Raw genomic sequence first — 23726 nt, forward strand, 5'->3', positions numbered from 1 at the left:
ACAGCTGTGAGAGGTAGGGGGAGCAACAGTAAACCATAAGCTGTTGTTAACACAAGTATGGTTAGCTCTTCATTAAAGTAATGGACAATTATTGAGCATTTACCATATGCTAGATTCTGTTTAAATACTGATGTAGTGCTATTGGATAAGGAACCTACAGCAAAGTTGGCAGTTCAAACCCACTAACCACTTTCAGAATCCCTGTCGAGAGTCACTATGGGTAGGGACTGACTGTATGGCATACAGCAACAACAACAGATTCTGTTTGTCTGCCAGTTTGTTGTCGCCTAAACATTGGACTGGAATTACAAGGGTGGCAGGTCACACCCACTCAGAAACCATATACAGGGTTGTTATGAGTTGAAATTGACTTGACAACGTACAATAAATAACAGCAATGTATTTCTAACTCATTAAATTCATAATAATAGGAATATATTCTCATTTAGAGGTTGTGTTCCATTTTTTTTTCAGATAAATTTCTAACTCATTAAATTCATAATAATAGGAATATATTCTCATTTAGAGGTTGTGTTCCATTTTTTTTTCAGATAAATTTATATTTCATTTTTATAAATCCATTAGTAAAGGTAAGGGGACCAAGATTAAACAATTTACAAAAATTGTAAAACAGAATGTGAGTTGTAGGGTGGTTCTTGACTAGAGATATTATGTGGCACAACCAAAACTTTTTCATAGAGACTTGAACTGTTTTGGGTAAACTTGAAAGTTTTGCATTATTATAAAATCACTATACAAATCATTGGACAATTTTGCTATCTATAAATTAAGGAGCTCTGATAGCGTAGTGGTTACGAATTGGTCTGCGAACCTTAAGGTCAGCGGTTCGAAACTACCAGTCCCTCCGTGGGAGAAAGATGAGGCTTTCTACTCCCATAAAGATTTATACCCTCGGAAAACCTGTACAGGGTCGCTATGGGTCGGAAACGACTCGAAGGCACTTAACAACAACAATAAATTAAATATTTATCAAAGTTTTATTATTTATTGTATTAGTAGAAACACAAATCTATGCGATATCCTTGAAAACTATATTTTAGTTTTAAATGTTTTATTTATAATGGAATGGTATTGATTTGCTCTTCTTTTTGACATTTTTATCAGGCTGCTAAGTTGGCTGTCACGGTGCAAGCCTTGGAGTCCCAATGGGGGACTCAGGAGCAAGACGATCTACCCTGGTCTCCCGGTTGCCAATATTCAGAAGAAGTATTAGCAGGAGACATGATTCTCTTCCTTCTTCACCCGCCTCCAACAATACAGTTGGCGTCCACAGTTCTTCTCCTTCCAGCACTAACTCAAGCTCAGGTAGTACAGGTAAACGCAGGAGCATATTTCGCACTCCTTCCATTAGCTTCCACCATAAGAAGGGGAGTGAACCGAAGCAAGAATCTACCAACCAGAGCCTTAGTATTTCAAATGGTGCTCAACCTGGTCATGGCAGTATGCAAAAACTGAGTTTAGAAGAGCATATTAAAACCAGGGGAAGACATTCTGTTGGTTTTAGTAGTTCACGAAATAAGAAGATTACAAGATCTTTGACAGAGGATTTTGAAAGGGAAAAGGAGCACTCAGCCAATAAGAATGTTTTTATAAATTGCCTAAGTTCTGGGAAAAGTGAAGGGGATGATTCTGGATTCACAGAAGAACAAACTCGCCGTTCTGTGAAACACTCAACAAGAAAGTTACTTCCTAAATCTTTTTCATCTCACTATAAATTCTCGAAGCCAGTTCCACAGAACCAGTCCGTTTCATTGGTACAACCGTCTGGATTCTCGTTGGAAATTACACAGTACCAAGACAGGGAACCTGTATTAGTAAGAGCTTCTCCATCTTGTTCTGTGGATGTAACAGAACGGGCAGGAAGCTCCTTACAATCTTCTTTGCTTTCGGCTGATCTCACCACAGCTCAAACACCTTCAGAGTTCTTAGCCTTGACTGAAGATTCTGTGTCTGAAGCAGATACATTTCCCCAAAGTGGAAGTATGGCATCCCACTGTGACAACAATGGCCACAATGATTCTACCTCTCAGATCTCTCGCAACCCTGCTGCTGTTACAAAGACAACAATAGAACTTATGGCAAATGCTCCCTGTGCAATTATGTCTCCCGGGAAATACAAATTAGAAGGTCAAAGTAGTACCGAATCTAATTCCCCACCTGATACCCCTGCTGCTAACCAGAAGGAAGTGTTATTGCAAATCACTGAACTACCTGTTATGGATGTGAGTGACTCAGAGATTCACTTACCAATAGGTAATCAAAGAGAAGAACATATGGTATTACAAACTGGTGAAAAAGTGCTGGGGACCAACTCCCCAAGGAAATTTGGATTTTATGAGCAACATAAAGCAATACCTGAACGTGTTAAAGGGATCCATCCTGTTTCAGATTCAAAGATAATACCATCTTCTGGTGATCACCATATCTTTAACAAAACATCATATGGTTATGAAGCAAATCCCACCAAAGGTATGCTGATTTTCTTTGTGCTGTAAATGATCATAATTGATTTTCCTTATAATTTGCTTTATTATCTTACTCTAGCTATGAACAGAAAACACATTTTCTGTATTTCCCTTTTTCTGATGTCCTTTGCCTATTTAAAATTAGTTTTAAATATTGTGCTTATATGATTTTAAACATATCTTAATTTTGTTAAGCAAAAATTAATTCATTTGTATTTTTCTTAGTGGTGTTAACCAGTTTCTGTCCCTCAGAAATTACTTAGTACATTTACCAGAATAAAGTAAAAAAGAAATTATTTTTTTGTGATATGATTATGTCTTAAAGAATAACTGAAAACTTTTAAAAGTTCATTTTAAAAGTTCATCTTTGTTAATGAAATGAATGTTGCTAGGTACTAGTTTATTCCATATTTTACTAATGTGAAAACTGTAGCCCAGAGATAATAAAACATATAAATTACAACTATCCAACCCAATGTTCAGACCCTTAATAACTGTGTTGTGCTACAGGGTATGACTTCAGCTTTTCCTAAAGTGTTAAGAATCATAAAACTATGGAATGAAATTAATAATAGGAACAATGATGTATTACAGTGCCACAAATGGTAGGATGATATGATTTATCCAATTAGTTCCATCATAAACACAGCAATTTAAAAAATTAAATGCATAAGTTAATATACTACTTTTTTCAAACTGTCTCATTATTTTTTTTTCATTTAATACAAGATTACTTTAATGCATGTCTACTTTTTTCATTTTTTGAAATTTGTCACCTGGCTTGTATGCTTAGCTGGAGTTATACCTGCTAAATTTCCTGAAGAAAAATACATGTAGTTTTTCTCATGTAAGGCACCCACATAAGTATTGTGCATATGCATATAGGATCCTAAGGTGCTAGGGAGTTGCATGGTTTCCAAAAACATACCACATGCATTTTATTGTGTGAAATACCAGGAATTATAAGCATGATAACAGTGATAATTATGAGGATCGTTATCCTTTCTGTAATTAATATGTGCCAGAAAAGGTGCTAAGGAATTTCAATGCACTATTTTATTTTAAAAGAGCCCAGGTAGCATAATGAGTTAGGCATTGGACTGCTAACTACAAGGTCAATAGTTCAAATCCACCAGCCACTCTTCAGGAGAAAGAGAAGACTTTCTGTTCCTGTAAAGACTTCCAGACTTGGAAATCACAGGGTTGCTGTGAGTTGGAACTGACTCAACAACAAACCACTACCACCATTTCATTCATAAAAAATTTTATGTGGTAGTTATTAATAACTAAGTTTTAGAATTGCATTAAATAATTCCATGAGGTCACATTGTAGTGGATTTCAGATTGGAATGTGAGCTATTTTGAAAAGAAATAGCACAGTTAATGTAGAAATTTAATTATCCTGAAATATATATGATCCTTGTTTAACAATGATGGCTTTCCTCAATGTTTAATGAAACACAATACATTTATTTTGGAGGCAACTAGAGAATTATCATAGTTATATTGCTGACTAAAAATCTGTTGACTGGGATTCCTGATTGCAAGCCATTTAACACAGTAAAGTAATTCCAATGAATTTGACAATGTGTTACTTTTGCTTGAATGTTAGCCACTTAGTTATTATCATCTACAAACTGAAAATAAAACACAGAAAAAGATAGACAGACATACTGGTAACATCAACAAGGATAGGGTGATAGTATAATATTCCTTATTTTGTGATGGTGCTTGCTGGCTACTATTAAGTTTTACAATGATTACTTTAAAATGTTAAAGATCAGATAAGTAAATGTATTTTCTGCATTGAAAAGTTAGCCTAAACACTAAATTCCAAAATACTGCATTTATCCTGTATTTATTATGAAGCATATTTAAACTAGTACTTAATATAACATTTGGGAGTTGTTAGCTGCCATCGAGTCGGTACCGACTCATAGCGACCCTATGCACAACAGAACGAAACACTGACCGGTCCTCGGCCAAACTCACAATTGTTGCCATGCGTGAGCCCATTGATGCTGTCATTTTGCCAGGCCATCTCGCAGGGGTCTTCCTCTTTTTCTCTGACAATTGAACTTAAATTATGGGCTTAAAAAATCATCTGAAAAGAACTGTCATTCATGTAGTTAATTGATTCTATGTGGAAGTTCTGAAATCCAATAGTGGTGATGGTGTACTGGAGAGTTGCTTATCATTCACAGAGACTCTGTACAGGGTTTCCAAGACTGCAAAGCTTTATGGATCAGAAAGCCTCAGCTTTCTGCCACGGAGTGGCTGGTTGATTCGAACTACTGACTTTTCAGTTAGCTGCCCTACACTACCCATATGCGATGAGGGCTCCTTGAAATCAACTAGTTGTTGAGCCTAAATAGAACAATTCATTCACTAAAAATATATTTATTATTTTAGTAATGCTTTAAGGAGCTCTGGTAGCGTAGTGGTTACGAATCGGGCTGCGAACCTTAAGGTCAGCGGTTCGAAACTACCAGCCGCTCCGCGGGAGAAAGATGAGGCTTTCTACTCCCGTAAGGATTTACACCCTCGGAAACCCTGTACAGGGTCGCTATGGGTTGGAACCGACTCGACGGCACTTAACAACAACAACAACAACAACAGGACTGTAGCAGTGGAAAAAAAAAAAGACAAAAGTCACTAAATTCACAAAGCTTTATTGGGTTAATGCAGAAAAGTAATATACAAATAAATTAATGCCATTTCATGGTAACTGCTGAGGAGGAACTTAAAACAGAATAAAGAATAAGGACGTAAGGGTGGGGTGGAGTTGTAGTTTGCCTTTTTAAATACAATGAGAAGGATAATATCCAATGAGAAGAGATTTGAAGGAGAACTGGGGGAGTAAGCAGTAGAAATACTAAACAAAAGTATCTTCATCATGGGGCAGAGCCATGTCTGTCATGTTCAAGGAGTCATAAGAAATCCAGTGTGGAAAGAGCGATTAAAAAGATGAGGGTGTTATTAGAAGACAACATAAGAGGAACTATTAGCTTAGCTGTTGCATGAATTTGGAATTGCTGGGTGGTAACAAAGCTTAACATATTTGGCCGCTAGCTGAAATATTGGAGGTTCAAGTCCACCCTGAGGTGTCTTACAAGACATGTTTTGCGATTTACTTCCAAAAAAGCAGCCACTGAAAATTTTATAGAACAGAGTTTCCGTGAGTCGGAAATCACTTGATGACAAGCAGGTATTACATTAATCAAGGCAGGAGTTGTTGTGACTTGAGATAAGATATTAATTGGAGCTGAAGTGAGAAGTGATCAGATTCTGGATACATTTTGAAGATAATAAGGACAAGATTTGCTTATGTGATAAATGATAAACGTGAGCTATCAAGAAGCCAGGGATAACACCAAATGATCAGAGAAATGAAAAGGTTAGGTAAACTAAACTGCTTCCATTAATTAGAAGTCGTTGTGTTATATGATTTTAAAAGGCACTATGTGTTTTCCAAAACTACGTTTAAGTATCATATGCTAATTCTTCCATATTTCTCTTTTATCAGTTCTTGCCAGTAGCTTCAGTCCATATCGTGAAGGAAGATTCATAGAGAGGCGACTTCGATCCTCCTCAGAAGGAACTGCGGGGAGTGGCAGAATGATGTTGAAACCCAAAGATGGAAATGCAGAAGACGTTAACAGTCTAAGAAAGCAAAGGACAAGTTCCTCATCTTCAAAAATGAATAGCATGGTAAGTGCATACATATGCCTGCACTTAACAAACATGTGTCCTATATATTAGGCATGTTCCTGCCTCCTACAAATGACCACATATGTACAGATGGACAGCTAATATGTGAAGGGAAAATCAGTTCTCCTCTAGGATGTCAAGGATCAGGAATTCTAATGTTTATTCTAGATTTAATGGGTTATAACCCAAATAGGTGCATATCAGGACAGTTACCCATACTTTCATTTAATATTTCAATAATGTTACCCATCCTTACTGGCTTGATTGCTTCATTGGAAACCTTGATTCTCTCCATTTCAGAACATGACCCTGGGTTCACAAGGTAAGAAACATGGTGGTCATGAGGACAGCCTTGATCTTTGGGTAGTATAATTTCAAACCACATCTCCATTCTACATCTACCCACATGCCACTTCTACCTTTAGACCCTTTAGGGAACCCTATTCTGACTGTTCTGCAGTGTCCTTTCACGGGATGATAGCCAAGGAGAAATGCTCATCTAAAGTTAGAATGAATTCTTGGTAGCCAAAGTTCCAGAATTCCTTGTCCAAAACGTGGATTACTGTTCTGAAGGCATGGTGTATGTAAGCAGGGGGTAGCTATGATATGTATTGGGATGTGTGAACTGAAACGTCTAGAAGCAGATGCATGACGCTTCCTTGGAGAGTGAGATGAACACAGAGTAAAGGAACTCTAGAGGAGGACAGCAATCTGGGGGATCCTTGAGGCTTTGTTGTTGTGTTAAGTACTGTCAAGTCAGTTCTGACTCATAGCGATACTATATAGGATTTTCAAGGAATGGCTGGTGAATTTGAGTCACTGATCTTGGGTTCAAACCGACCTTGCAGTCCAGTGCTTTATCCCACAGTGCCACAATACGTCTCATCAATATTAGCTTTCTCTGACCTTTTGGCATGCACTTTTCCCTAAATACCCTTTAATAGCATCCTTTGACTTGTAATATTTATCTGTCTTTTTTGTTTTGTTTTACTAAAATCTGTCTATCTGCAATAACATGACATTGCATTATCTCTTAAGGAGCTCTGGTAGCGTAATGGTTACAAGTCGAGGTCGGGCTGCACAAAACCTAACCAAACACTTTGTTATTAAGTCAATCCCAACTCAAGTAGAATTGGCCCATAGCATTTCCAAGGTTGTAAATCTTTACAGTCTTCACAATCAGACTGCTACTTCTTGTGCCATGGAGTGGCTAGTAGGTTTGAACTGCTGATGTTTTGTTTAGCAGCTAAATGCTTCAATTACTGGCCAGGATTCCATATATGTTATAAAACTTGTTTTTAAATTAAAATACTAGAGCATCCCATCTGACAATTGTATCATAAAGAAATCTTGCATTAATGAGTTGACATTGTGTGATTAAAATGTTTGAAGTGTGAACATCTAATTACTTCCGACTTCGCCAGATTTAATCTTGGGCAAATCATTAACTACAAGGCAACACATGATAAGCAGCTGGTTTCCATTATTCTAAAACAATAATTATGTATGTGTATGTGTGTGGTTTTAGAAAAATACCATATTTCATCTTTCCTTTTTATCCTTTGGTCCCTTGGAATTTTGTTATATCACTACTGTTATAATTGGTATATTTTTTTCTAACTATAAGAACATGCTAAGATATTTACAATTATTGTAAGATTAAAATATATGGATAACGAGGTATTTTTCTTTATAAAACTTAACATTATATCTTTATAGAAAGGTAATTATTTAAAAGTTATCTACTATTTTGAAAACATTCCCTAAGTTGAAACCTTTCTATATTTTCTTTTATATTTCATGTTACTCATAATACATTTAATATAAACAATCGTTTTACAATTATAAAATTACTTTTTTGTATTCCAAATTCAAGATTGAGATTAAAAAAGCCAAAACCATGGCACTCTTATTTTGCTGTTGCTAAATGCTGTCAAAGGAGCTCTGGTAGTGGTTATGAATCGGGCTGCGAACCTTAAGGTCAGCAGTTCGAAACTACCAGCCGCTCCGCGGCAGAAAGATGAGGCTTTCTATTCCCGTAAAGATTTACACCCTCGGAAACTTTGTACAGGGTCGCTATGGGTCGGAACCGACTTGACGGCACTTAACAACAACAAGAACAAATGCTGTCAAGCTGATTCTGACTCACAGCGAGTCCCTGTCTAGGGTTTACGAGGAGCCGCTGGTGAGTTTGAAGCATCAGCAACGTGGTGCAAACCTACCTTGTGATCTGTGCTTATCCTACAGCACCACACTGGGACGTCAGAATCTAATTTTAGTACTTTTATTTATGGCTTTTCACAAATATTCAAAGGAGCTCTGGTAGCGCAGTGGCTACAAATCGGGCTGCTAACTTCAAGGTCGGCAGTTCGAAACTAGTAGTTGTTCTGCGGGCGAAAGATGAGGTTTTCCGCTCCCGTAAAAATTTGCAGCCTCAGAAACCCTGTACAGGGTCTATGAGACCAAACAGACTCCACGGTACTTAACAAAAACAACACATATTCAAAAAAGCGGCCTATAGTGATGCGGTATGCCACTAGATGGCAGTATAATACCATGGTCTTGTTGGGGAAGCCTCAAAGTTGAAACAGACGTTTGATGAAAATATTACACATGCTCACTGGATTTACTGATAAAACATGTTGAAATAAATACTAATGTTTTTGAATTTTGACAAGAAGCAATTCAAAAAATAACTTGTAATTTGTTTTGGTTTTTACAGTTTACATCTTATTCTTCCTTTTACAGTTTAGGAGTTATTTTTAAAGGCATAAAAGAGTGTTTAACTTATAGAAATATAACAAAAAAAATGAGGATTTCCTTGATAGTTTTAGATATATGTGCAATAAGTGGCATACATATTTAGGAAATGGTCTCCTTGTGTTTGAAAAGGAGCTTAAATTTTCTATATGTTTTTGTTTTAAGTGTCATTGACTCAGTTCTGACAGTATAGTATTTCTGAGGTGAGTTAGAACCACACACCTTGTGGTTCAAACAACCTTGTAGTCCAGTGCTTATCCTGTAGCACATAAGTGAATATATGTATTTACAAATGAATTCATGCTTCAGTTATTCTTTGTATTTGACCAAAATCAAAACCAAACCTACTTCCACTGAGTAGTTTCTGATTCATAGCAATTCTAGAAAGTGTTTTCAGAGCTGTAAATCTTTATGGGAGCAGTCAACCTCATCTTTCTCTGGAAGAGCCACTGGTTGGGTTTGAACTACCAACCTTGTCATTGGCAGTTCAGTAGTTCTCCAGCAGAGCCACCAGGGCTCCCTTTTTATTTGAACTCTTAATGTTTCACATACATTGTCACACTTAGTTACACAGCGACATTTTGGACCAAATGGTGCTTTTATTTTCCATAGTTTGCAAATGAGGAAAATAGGACACAGGAGGTAAGCAACTTGTCTAAATGATATAGATAATAAATGCCAAAGACAGAATCTGAATACTAGCTGTTTAGCTTCAAACCCTACTTTTGGGGCATGTATTATATTTATATTATTTTAAAATCATTTAGAAAATCTTCTTGTGTAAATTCTGTGTTGAGATCAACAAATTGAATGAAACCATATGCTTCCTACAAACTCAAAATATGACCCTTTGTTCTGGTAGCATAGTGGTTACAAATCGAGCTGCAAACCGCAAGGTCAGCAGTTCGAAACTACCAGCCGCTCCATGGGAGAAAGATGAGGCGATCTGCTCCCGTAAAGATTTACAGCCTCAGAAACCCTGTTCAGGGTCGCTATGGGTCGAAACCGACTTGACGGCACTTAACAACAAGAGATGGGGGTGGGGGATGGAAAATAAAATAACAACAAAAAGCAGTACCCGTTCTGGGCCTAAAATTTGTAGTATTTCTAGATTTGTGGATCAATACTATCCGTGTTTTTAATGAGAGATAATTTAAAAGTGACTCAGTCACAAAATCAGACATTCATATTTAGTTGTAACCAGAGTTCTTCGTAGAGGAGATAAACTCCACAAAGTTCATGGTTGTTGTTGCTGTTAAGTGCTGTCGAATCAATACTGGCTCGTAGCAATCCTGTATAGGGTTTCTGAGACTTTAAACTTTCCTGGGAGCAGAAAGCCACATCTTTCTTCTGTGGAGTAGCTGGTAGGCTCGAACTGCGGACTTTGTAGTTTGCAGTCAATGCTTATTATATGGAACCACCATGTTCCCCAAAGTTCGTAGAGTATGGCTTTATTTATTTAGATGGGCAGGGTTTCTTTATGAACAAAGATCTTCCGTAAGGGTTTGGAGATCCCACAGTTCCATAACTTTTGTGTAGTTTTGGTATATTTCATTCTGAAAGAGAATGAGTAGGATGCATTAGCTCTTTGAATATTAACAACCCAGAAGAAAGTAAAATTTCCTTTTCCATTCCATATGGGACTATCCAATAAACATTTGCATTTATTATATTTTATCAAACCGTTGTAAATAGACTACTTAATTTTCTTCTAATGAAAGCTTTATGTTTTTATTTGGATGGTCTACTATTCTTGAGAGGCCTTTTTTGGAAATAGGCTTTTTTGCTTTCTTGTTAGGTACTTTGTTTCCTAAGTATTTTATACATGATTATATGTAAGGAAGTTGTCATGATTTCTTTGAAAATGAAGTCCAGTTCCAGAAGTTATAATATTACCCTGTTCAAAATATGAGGATACATAAATATACAATATTTACACCTGTAGTTTGCTGTACTGTGGTGACTTCCATATTAGTATGATGCTGGAAGATATGTCACTGGTATTTTCAATACCTGCAGGGTTACCCATGCTGACTAGGATTCAGCTGAGCTTACAAACTAAGACAGATTAGGAAGAAAAGGCAGAGTACTTCTCAGTGTTAAGCCACTGAAGACCTTACGAATAGCTGAAGAATATTGTCAGATATAATACCAGAAGAAGTATGAATCTAGGAAAATCAAAAGTTGTCAAAAATGAGACAGAAACATAAAGGTCTACATTCTAGGCATTAGTGAGCTGAAATGGACTGGTGTTGGCCATTTTGAATCTGACAATTACTATGCTGGGAATGAAAAATGAGGAGGAATGGTGTTGCATTAACCATCAAAAAGAACATTTTAAGATCTGTCTAAAAGTACAATATTGTCTGTGGCATGATAATATCAATATGCCCATAAGGGACGAGTTAATACTACTGTGATTCAAATTTACCACTAAGCCAGTAAGGATGAAACTGAAGACTTCTGTCAACTTCTTCAATCTGAAATTGATCAAACATGCAATCAATATATATTGATAATTACTGGATATTGGAGTGTGAAGGTTGGAAACAAAGAGGAAGGATCAGGACATTGAAAATAAGGCCTTGGTGATAGAAATAATGCTGGAAATCGCACGATAGAGTATTGCAAGATGAGTGACTTATTAACTGCAAATACAGTTTTTAAACTATACATGTGAAACTCACCAGATGGAATACACAGTAATCAAATTGACTACATCTGTAGAAAGACACTGTGGAAAAACTCAATATCACCAGCCAAAACAAGGTCAGGGGCAAGTAATGGAATACAGCATCAATTGCTCATATACAAGTTCAGGCTGAAGATGAAGAAAATTAGAATAAGTTCAGGAGAGTCAAAATATTATCTTGAACCTATTCCACATGAATTTAGAAACCATCTCAAGGACATATTGAATGCATTAGATACTAATTAAAGAAGACCAGAAGAGTTTTAGGATGTCATCAAGAACATCATACAGGAAGAAAGAAAATATCATTAAGAAAACAAGAAAAAAGGAAAAGACCAAAATGAATGTCAGAAGAGCATCTGAAACTTGCTTTCCAGTACAGAGATGCTAAAGCAAAAGGAAGAAATGAGAAGGTGAAAGAGCTGAGCAGAACATTTCAAAGAGCAGCTTGAAGGACAAAGTATTATAAATGAAATGTGCAAAGACCTGGAGTTAGAAAACCAAAAGGGAAGAGTGTGCTCAGCATTTCTCAACTTGAAAGAACTGAAGAAGAAGAAGAAAAAAAATCATTCAATATCGAATTATATGAAAAATATTGAATGATATAGAAAGCATCAAGAAGAAGAACATGGGAGAGTTACTGTAGTGTAGTGGTTACGAATCGGGCTGCAAACCACAAGGTCAGCAGGTCGAAACTACCAGCTGTTCCATGGGAGAAAGATGAGGCTTTCAGCTCCCGTAAAGATTTACAGCCTCAGAAACCCTGTACAGGGTCACTATGAGTCGAAACCAACTCCACGGCACATAACCAACCAACCAAAGAAATGGTTGATGTTCAGCGATTTCAAGACTTAGCATATGATTAAAAGCCAATGTTAATGAAGGAAGAAGTTCAAGGTGCACTGAAGGCAAAAAACATGGCTCTAGGAGTTGATAGACTACATATTGGTATAATTCAGCAAACTGATGCAACACTGGAAGCACTCATTCATCTCTGCCAAAAAATTGGGAAGACAAACTGGCTATTTTGCCCATTCCAAAGAGAGGTGACCCATCAGAATGTGGAAATCATTGGACAATATCATTAATATCACATGCTAGTAATATTTTGCTAAAGATCGTTTAAAAAGAGGCTAAAACAATACACGGACAGGGAACTGACAGAGGTTCAAGTCGGTTTTAGCTGAGGAACTGGAAAAGGAATATCATTACTAACGTCAGATGGATCTTGACTGAAAGCATTCCAGGAAGATGTTTATTTGTGCTTTATTGACTATACAAAGTCTTTAAATTGTTTGGATCATAACAAGGTGTGGATAACATTGAGGAGAATAAGTTTTCCAGAAAAATTAACATGCTCATAAGGAAACTACATAGGCCAAGAGACAGTCATTTGAACAGAACAAGAGTACATTAAATTGTTTAAAACGAGGAAAGTTGTGTGCCGAGGTTGTATTTTTTACCACATTTATTCAATCTTTAAAGGAGCTCTGGTAGCGTAGTGTTTAAGAGTTGTAAAGATTTACAGCCTCAGAAACCCTGTACAGGGTCACTATGAGTCAGAACTGACTCCACGGCACATAACCAACCAACCAAAGAAATGGTTGATGTTCAGCGACTTCAAGACTTAGCATATGATTAAGAGCCAATGTTAATGAAGGAAGACGTTCAAGGTGCACTGAAGGCAAAAAAATATGGCTCTAGGAATTGATAGACTACATCGATATAATTCAGCAAACTACCAGTGGTTCCTTGGGAGAAAGATGAGGCTTTCTGCTCCCGTAAAGATTTTCAGCCTCAGAAACCTTATGCAGGGTCGTTATAAGTCAGAACTGACTCCACAGCACGCCACCACCACCACCACCACCATTCAATCTTTATGGTGAACAAATAATCCAAGAAGCTGGATTATATGAAGATGAATGTTGCATCGAAATTGGAGGAAGACTCACTAATAACCTGTGATATGCAAATGATATAACCTTGCTTGCTGAAAGCAAAGAGGATTTAAAATACTTACTGATGAAGATCAAAGACCACAGTCTTTGATAAGGATTGTACCTCAGCGTAAAGAAAAAAAAAAAATCCTCATCACTTGATCAATAAATAACATCATGATAAAAGGGAAAGGATTGAAGTTGTCTACAACTTTGTTTTACTTGGATCCACTATCAGTACTCATGGAAGCAGCAGTCAAGATGTCAAATAATGGATTGTAATAGGTAAATCTGCACAAGACCTCTTGAAAGTGTTCAGGAGCAAAAAGTTTGAGGACTGAGATACATGTCTCAATACAAGCTATGATATTTTTCATGCCTCATATGTGTGGGAGAGTTGGACAGTGAATAAGGAAGACCGTAGAAGAATTTATGCATTTTAGTTTTGGTGTTGGAGAACAATGTTGAAAGTACCATGGACTGCCAGAATAACAAACAAATCTGTACTGGAAGAAGTATAGCCAGAATGCTCCTTAGAAGAGAGGATACCAAGACTTTGTTATGCTTTGGACCTATTATCTTTGTCTGTTACAGTTTGGAACTAGAGAAGGACATCATGCTTGGTAAATTGGAAGGTCAACGAAAAAGAGGAAGACCCCCAATGAAATGGACTGGCACAGTGGCAAGAACACGAGGCTCAAATGTAACAACAATTTTGAAGATGGCGCAAGATCGGACAGTGTTTTGTTCTGTTGTGTGTAAGTTTGTTATGAGTTGAAACAGACTGGATGGTAACTAACAACAGTAGAACTAAATACATAATGAGCAATTCAGAGGATCTAATATTATTAGAGGGGACAAAAAGTACACCAGTTAAGATAAACTAGGGTATGTGATAACTAATAACCTCCAATTCTTACTGACTTTATTTTATTTTTCATGGTACATTTCACTGTGGAAGGTGCTAGGAGTGCTGTTTAATGTCTCCTCCATCTTTACCCAGGTGATTGCAGCAGCTACCATCACAAACACTGCTTTCCACCATTGCAAAAAGAAAGACATCACGGGAGGCCCTGGTCCCAATAATACAATCAATGATCTGACCCAGGAGACAATGCATTCCATTTCCACTCAGAACTTACTGGCCAGATATTTTCATAACTCACAAACTTGCTACAATGGTGATAAGAAAGGTGTAGGCCCAGAAATGTTTGGTGAGGCATAGTGACTAATAAAAATCCCAAACATTTTACTGTGCCTTAGTTCATTAAATTAAAGCAGCAGTCAAGAAATCAAATGACATATTGCATTAGGCAAATAGCACTGCTGCTCAAGACCTTTTAAAAGTGTTGACGAGCAAAGATGTCAGCTAGAGGACTAAGGCGCACCTGACCCAAGCCATGATATTTTCAGTAACCTCATATGCATGCAAAAGCTGGACAGTGAATAAGGAAGACCATAGAAGAATTGATGCCTTTGAGTTATGGTGTTGGAGGAGAATATTGAAAGTGCCATGGGCTCCCAAAAGAACCAATAGATCCATTTTGGAACAAGTCCAGCTAGAGTGCTCCTTGGAGGCTAAGATGGCCAAACTTCGTCTCTCATACTTTGGACGTATTGTCAGGAGGGAGCAGTTGCTGGAGAAAGATATCATGTTTGGTAAGGTGGAGGGTCAGAGAAAAAGAGAAAGACCCCAACAAGATGGATCGGCCAAGTGGCAGCATCGATTGACTCAAGTGTGGCAACAGTAGTAAGGTTGGCCCAGAATCGGGCAGTGTTTTGTTCTGCTGTGCATAAGGTCGCTATGAGTCTGTACCAACTTGATGGCACCTAACAACAGCAACAGTTCATTTAATTAACTGAGATTCCCTGCTTATATTGTCCCTCTTTTTTATCTACAATCATCTATAGGACTGTGACTTTGTGTCTCACACTGTGCTGATTATTGTGGTGGAAAGAGATGAAGAAGTCTCTGAAATGGAAAGAGTCATAGATAACTATGTGTTTTGTCCTTTTGGTTATGTTGTCTTCCTGTTTTCAAGGCCTTACAAAAATGTATTTTAAATGAAATAAGTTAACTTTCCACTTGACTCAATTTGGGGGGGGTGGGAATCATGCTATCATTGACAACTATTTTTTATTATATAACAGTGTTGGCTTGGAAAGTTACATTATGGTTATGTAGCAAATGCATCAACAAAGTTGATCTGACTACTGTGCACTGAGTGATTCTGACAGTGATCAGTTATGGCCAGTATGCCTGTGCCACAGCAAAGTTTCCTTCATTTGCAGTTTGGCATCTTGCTGCTTTTATGTAGAGACTGTGAACACTGCAGTAAAAACATAAGCTGTTAGCAATTTTTGGTAGAAGAGCAGATCTGATTTAAATATTAGAGGGGAGTGGTTGGTGGCATTTATGTGCCTTGGAGTTGGAACTGACTCATAGCGAGGGTTTCCGAGGCTGTAAATCTTTATGGGAGCAGAAAGCCTCATCTTTCTCCCACAGAACAGCTGGTAGTTTCAAACTGCTGACCTTAAGGTTCGCAGCCCAATTCTTAACCACTACCCTACCCAAGTAGGGAGAGTTTTTTTTCAGATCATTAGCATTCATGTCATATTTTTGTTCTTTTGTTTAATCCACAATTTAGCTATTATTGACATTATGTGAAATTTTAAGACTAATTAAACATAAAAATAAACCAGCACTTTGCTACTATTTCACTTTTCTAAGGACTATTATATTCTCATTTATTAGCTTATCTTTTATGCATTCATTCATTCACAGTTTCTTTCAATAAGAAACCGAAAGGTTGGCAGTTCAAACTCTCCAGATGTTCCTCAGAAATCCTGCACACAGGGTCGCTATGAGTCCAAAGCGATTTGATGGCACTTAATGACATCAACACTCTGAAGATGCAAAGAGATAGCCTTTGGGGATTTTATAGTTTCCAATTGGGATCCATAAATGTTAAGCAAAAACACGTCAATAAACCAAACTTAACCATTTTGATCATCATAAAATTCAGAAGTCCTTGTGTGGAGCTGGAATAAGCATTGGACTGCTAACCTCAAGTTTGGTGGTTCAAACCTGCCAGCTGCTCCTCAGAAACCCTCTACAGGGTTGCGATGAGTCTGAGCTAACTCAAGGCTCTTAACAGCAACCAGAGAATTCAGAATGGGTGGAACATTCTTGCTTTGAATTATGACTAATGATAATGGAAAATGAAAAGTCCTGCTTCCCTAATCTATAAGTAGTATGTGTCATGTGCTCATCAATGACCTTATTAAATATATATTTTACTTCCTGGTGACTTTTTGCTCATTTCTGCCTCTAGAGCCCAGCTACTTGTCCTGAACAGTGACTGTCAGAGGTAGTGGGATGGTAAAAGAGAAGATATAGAATAAGAACTAGAGTTAATGTCCAGCAAACCAGTTGTGAAACTCCTCCACTCTCTTGGCCTTGTTTGGAACATACACTATTGTACTTCATTTTGTGCCATGGAATTTATTGCAGCTCAAAATAAGTGCAAAGACTGGAAGATCCAATGCAATAAATTCTTCTTTTTAATTCTGAAGGCTTAAAGAGATCTACAAATATTTGGCATTTTTAATAGATTTTGGAGGTTTAAAATAATGATCCCAACTTTGGGTGTAACTCATTGTTAAGTGGAATTAAAAGAAATATTATTGTCTGTTGCAAGGACATTTAATTAGAAAAGGAAACCATTAATACTTTCATGAAAACAGAGCCACACAAATCATTCTTATCAATCCTTATAAATTGTAAGGCTATTACAAGCATCATTCCTTAAGCATGTAATTGCTTTTTATGATAACTGATATACCAGTTTTAGATGAATAATTGTAATCCATAATGCCTTTATTAATTTTTCTGGTTATTATTGATACTTTCATCTTGATGCTTTTCCAGGCTGTATCACATATATAGGACCTACCAAAGACTTACTTGAATGCATCTCTTTTTACTTATTGCACTGCAGTCTTTAAAACAGAAAGAAGGAAAACACAACTTTTACATAATTGGCATCCTTATAATATATATTATAGTGCCTTGTGCAGAAATAAGCATCTAATAAATATGACTGAAAGTAAAATTGATGATCAGATGTGAGATATCGTCATAAAATCAAGGCGTAAGGAGCTCTGTAGTGGTTACGAATCGGGTTGCTAACCTCAGGTTCAGCAGTTCGAAACCACCATCTGTTCTGCGGGAGAAAGCTGAGGCTTTCTGCTCCCATAAAGATTTACAGCCTCGGAAACCCTGTGCAGGATCAGTATGAGTCAGAACCAACTCCACAGCACATAACAACAACAACATGTCACATCTAACAGTTAATATGTCTGATATGCTTATATACATTTTGTAAGAATTATTTTGACATAGTTTATTTTTTAAATGTATGCTCTTGATATATTTATGATACATTGTTTGATGAAATTCTGGTTCATTGATAACTGCTTGGTCAGAAATTCTATCCCAATTATGACATTGTTCCAAGAGTAATATTTCTTGTTAGGATTATCAGGATTATGTCATGGTCTCCAGGTTCTTACTTGTGCAATAATTTGGAACTGGCCATATAAAAAGAATTTTTAAATTTTATTTGCTGCCTTTCTTGAAGAATCTGTTAAAAAAATAATAAAGGTTCTTAGTCAAATATGTTTTTAAAAAGACTTTTGGAATCCCCTGCCTTTTTTTCTAGTGAACCTCCCCTTTTCCTTTATTTGAACATTGAGAATTGCCTTTAAAAATTAATCTTGGATAAAACTATTCTATTCATTTTTCGCATTAGCTTGTAGAATGAGTCATTTTCAAGTTGCCACCATTTTTTATGCGTACTTCTTAGTGTTATAATAAATAGCTTTTAGAGTAGACTTGCTTCATCTAACGATGAAGGCCAGCATCTTAGAGATTTTAAGACCAGCTTGAATAAATAACATTTCAGTATCATGTTTATTGCCATTTTTCTTCATACACTTCACACAAGAATGTACATAGTGTCTTATTTTTCCCTGTGATTAAATTACTAAAATTCAATATATACAACCATGTTACAACAATAGCAATATCCAATAATATATTGATGTGGCACAGCAGGATCAGCACAAGGTTGGCAGATCAAATCTATCAACTGCTTCTGTGAAACCCTATAAAGGGTTTTTATGAGTGGAACCAACTCCATGGCACTTAAACACACCATGCATCACTTGGAGTCCTAGTGTGGCACTCTAGGATAACCACTGGACCCCAAGGTCGGTTTGAGCCATAAGGCCAGCAGTTCAAACCCACCAGCTACTCTTCAGAAACCTTATACAGGGTCCTAAAGCCAGAACAGACTCAATGGCACTTAACAACAACAACAATGTGTGACTTAAAGTCTAAGATGCATTCTGTGAAATAGGACATTATGCAATTTGGAATTTGGGTGAACAACAGATTGTATAGGGACTGTTTGTGTATAACAGTACAATCTGTAATTGTTGTTAAGTGCCTTTGAGTGGATTCCTACCCATAGTGACCCTGTATAGGGCTTCCAAGGAGCAGCTGGTGAGTTTGAACCACCGACCTTGCAGTTCAAACGACTTTGCAGTCTGATGCATTAGCCCACAGTGCCACACCAGGCCTCCCCCATAAAGTCTATTGTATTAAAACCTTGTGGGAGATCAGCCAAAGATCTAGACCTGTTTATTCACTGGGTGCTGTAGGCTAGCCTTGCCAGGTGTGTGGCTGGGCCAGTGGGGGCTGCACTGGCAGCTGGATTAGAACTTTGTGCATGCCCAGGCACTGGGTGAAGAGAATGGAGAGGTGGCCATGAGGATCAGATGTGTATGTGTTGGGAGCGCTTCTGGCGTTTGTGACTTTGGCTACCGCCGCCCTGGAGCTAAGGCAGGTTTTGGATCATGTGCAGCTGCTGTTGCTCTAAGCCAGGAGCTGGTCAGTGCCTTCATTTCCTAGAGCACAGGAGTGGAGGAGATGTAGTAGGTACCAAGAGTGAAAGGAAGGGAAGGAGGGGGCACTACTAGGGTTCAGATGCACCCTGCATCCAGGATGCATATTTATTGTTGTTGTTAGGTGCCATTGAGTCGGTTTTGACCCATAGTGACCCTGTATAAGACTTCTAAATAGTGGCTGGTGACCTTTAAAATCAGTTTCTGACTCATAGTTACCCCGCATAGGGCTTCTGACAATGGCTGGTGTGTTTGAAATGTCAACCTTGGTGTGTTTGAACTGTCAACCTTGGTGTGTTTGAACTGTCGATCTTGGGGTTAGCGGTCCAGTGTTTATCCTACAGCGCCACTCCAGAATTTCATCAGGAGGAAGTAATAAGCCAAAGGAGAGCTGCTTTCCCTTAGAAGAACGAAAATCAAAAACTCATGGAACCATGGGCATATATGTTGTTGGACGTTGCCCAAATGGATGTTAAATAACCTATTCTGTATATTTCAGTCTTCACTAAGAATAGTGTATATTGGTGTTTATTTATTGCTATTTATGAAGTAAATAATTAAGAAGTACAGTAGTAGAATGAAAGTAAAGTTTTTGTTGTTGTTGTTTTGTTTTTTTAACCATACTACTACATTTAGGATACTTCTTAGACTTTATGTTTTTCTAATATTAAGAAATTGAAAATTAAGGTGGTTACACACAGCTTTTGTTCTTGGGGACATAAATGGTTTTATTTTTAATTGGACCAGATTTATTGCTCAATTTTAGTCTGAGAGAAATATGTTCTGCCTTGTATAAATAAGCAGCTCCCTGGGCTGACACAGCCTTCAGAGAATGAGAGAGGCTATGTATTGATTCAGAATCCATGACAAATCTTTTGCCATCTGAAAAACTGCATAATCTGTGATGTAAAATTGATCTTGACTAAAAGAACGCCTGTTGACCAGGGATACTGACTGGAATCTGAAGTTTATATATTATTCTAGTTAAATAAAAAATAATGGTAGGGTTTTCTTAGACTTAGTATATTATTCTGAAAGTTCAATATAACACATTGGATTGACTTTAGTGAATTACTTAAGAAATCTAAATCATGACTTCCAAAGCTCAGAAATTTATTAATAAAATTACATCCTATAGATGGAAGCATGGTGACTTTGTATGGTAAGCAGTGGATTGCGAACCACAGGTCGGCAGTTTGAGCCCACCATCCACTGCACAGGAGAAAGATGAGACTTTCTTCTTCTGTAAAGATTTACAACCTCAACAACCCTGTGCAAGGTCACTATAAGTCAGAACCAAATTGAAGGCATTTAACAGTAACAGCAAGAAGTCTATAATGTTGTTGTGAAGTGCTGTCAAGTCAGTGCTGACCCATAGCGACCCTGTATAGGGTTTCTGAAGAGCAGCTGGTGAGCTTGAATCGCCGATCTTGCAGTTCAAACGGCCATACAGTCTGGTGCATTAATAGGATTATATTTAATACTGACCATTACAGTCTTGGGTGATAGAAAAATATAAACTTTATGAATATATGAATATTATTTTGTCAAATATTGAAAAAATGAGATACAATTATAATGATCTCACAGACCATCATGCTTGCTGTGTTAGGATAAACAGGTGTGATTTACAATTGAATCATGCATATACAATTTCATGCTTGTCTTATGTAATGACATTTTGTTTAAGTTATTCTTCCCTAAATTAAAGTACTTGTCATTCTGCCACTTTTATACTTTGATTCACTCTACTGCTAAAGATGTGCTGTTAATAGAATTATATCTAATATATAATAATAGAACTATATTGAATATTGACCATTGTAGTTTCAGGTTATAGAAAAAAAGAAACTTTTAAAAATATAAAAACCATTTATATTGCTAAAAATGAACCTTAAAAAAAAAAAAAAAATCCCTCCCTTAGGATCTTTATACATTTGTAATTATCTTAAAAAGATTATTTCCTTACTGATTAATTGTCTTCAACATTGTACAAATAGTGTTATTGTCAAGAGAGTTTCAATGAATCAGGTCTGTTATCAGGCACTACAAGCGAAGCAGGGAGAGATCAGGGATTTCTATCCAGACCCTCAGGGCCTGTTCTGTGTTGGATGAGCCACGGCTAAGAATGTTGGATGAAATTTCTAAGTAATGCATCTAATCACCTCATTCTCACAGAAAGAGCCATCTTAGTACAAAACATCTCCATTTTATTCTCAGATAGTTATATAATGTACATCAGAATTTTCCAGGGAGCCATGACCCATACGGTTCTAAATTCCAAAGTTAAATTTCATAAGTGGTCCTATTGTCACATTATATTGCCAGAATATTAAATATTGAAGCATTATGGATAGCACTGGAAGGAATATGGCCAGATATAGTGCCAGAAGATGAGCACCTCAGGTTGGAAGGCACTCAAAAGGCATCTTATCAGGAGGGACCTGTCCCTGGAGAAGGACAACATACTTGGTAAAGCCAGAAAAAAAAGAGGAAGACCCCTAAAGAGACGGATTGGCATAAGGGCTGTAGCAATGAGCTCAAGTGCAAAGAGGATTGTGACGATGGTACAGGACTGGAGAGTGTTTTGTTGTGTTGTGCATAGAGTCACTATGAGTTGGATCTGACTTGATGGCACATAACAACAACAAGAAGCAATCCTAGACAATTAGGCATGACCTGCTAAACACATCCCGTAGATAGACTCTCCTGCTATTACAAGCCGTTTAGTTTGCTTGCCAGGAAATCTGTCATTAGTATGTTTACCAGGTCAGTCTGCCTTCTTTCTTTCCAGGAACTATTCTCCATCTTCAAGCAGGAAAAATAGATCTGAGAGCACCTGCTTAACTTGTTTTTTCCTGAGCAGTGAATAAATCTTTGGATATGTTTTTCAAGTTAGCTCACCTGTTTTTGTTACCCATCCTCACAAAAAGCATGATTTTGCAAATCACCCATTCATTTCTCTGACCTCAGAGAAATATGTGTCCTTGCATCATGAAAAAAAAAAAAAAAAAAGTTTCTATGACTTGGCTTGACTCCAGCCCCTCACCACCTAAAGAACTTTGTTTGACAATAATACTTCTCATTATTTCCCTCAGTTTAGTCTCCTTCCTTTGTGAATGAATACTATCTTGTAGAAATATCAGCATGAGACTGGAGGCTAAAGATATTACAGATGTATGACTTTTCCAACACATTATACCACTCTATAGTCCTTGATATTAATCACCACTCCTCCCCTCCCGCATGTCACACAGTTCTGCAACACACCACAATGTCTCACAGAACTGACAACTGTCAAAGGAAGTGGCTCAAGCAATTGTGAGGCTGACAAGTCCCAAGTTCATATTTCAGAGGTCAGTCTGGAGGATTATCCTTACCCACATAATTTCAGGGACTGAGGAACCCAAATCAGCAGGTCAGACAACAGGCTGTTTATGCACAAGCCTCTGGCAGCTGGTGAATCAGGTCAGGTGATTGGTCACAAGTCCCACCCAAGAGGTCAGATGTCATGAGCTAAATGCAAGAACAAAAGCAAGAGAGTGAAAATATGCATTTCTGCATATTGGAATCAGACTATACCCCCAAGAAAAACTAATAGTGGTGACTTGATTCACACCCTCTCTTAAAGTGGGGGCATCCTTAATCCTTTGTTGTTGCTGTTAGGTGCCATCGAGTCGGTACTGACTCACAGTGACCTTTTGCACAGCAGAATAAACACTGCCCGATCTGGGCCAACCTCACCACCATTGCCATGCTTTACTCCATCGATGCCGCCACTTGGCCAATCCATCTCATTGGGGGTTTTTCCTCTTTTTCTCCAACTCTTCACCTTACTAAACATGATATCCTTCTCCAGCGACTGGTCCCTCCTGACAGTATGTACAAAGTATGAGAGACAAAGTTTGGCCATCTTGGCCTCCAAGGAGCACTCTGGTACCTGCCTCCTTAACAATTCACTTCAAAATGGTCATAGAGACTAAGGTTTACAATACATCACAGAATGGAACAATATTGCTGGAAGGGCCATAGTAAATAATTACTTGTTAGTTTACAACACTGTCACATTTTCCATCCTTGAGGGGGAAAAAATTCATATTTTTTGCCTGCCCCAACTTGTCTGTCCTCTGTTCATTCTTTCCTACAAGTCACCACTCCTAAAAGAATAAT

The 23726-nt window shown here is 37.5% G+C and overlaps 1 protein-coding gene across 1 annotated transcript in view; it reads left to right on the forward strand.

Moving 5' to 3' along the window:
• Positions 1-1166: 1166 nt before the first annotated feature.
• Positions 1167-23726, forward strand: part of CCSER1 (coiled-coil serine-rich protein 1) — a 1871951-nt gene continuing 1849391 nt past the window's right edge. The window contains exons 1-2 of the mRNA XM_006872972.1: positions 1167-2490; positions 6013-6197. Coding sequence (XP_006873034.1) covers positions 1167-2490; positions 6013-6197 — 1509 coding nt within the window. The remainder of the gene's footprint in view (positions 2491-6012; positions 6198-23726) is intronic.

Source organism: Chrysochloris asiatica, unplaced genomic scaffold (assembly GCF_000296735.1).
Source record: "Chrysochloris asiatica unplaced genomic scaffold, ChrAsi1.0 scaffold00218, whole genome shotgun sequence".
Lineage (NCBI taxonomy): Eukaryota > Metazoa > Chordata > Mammalia > Afrosoricida > Chrysochloridae > Chrysochloris > Chrysochloris asiatica.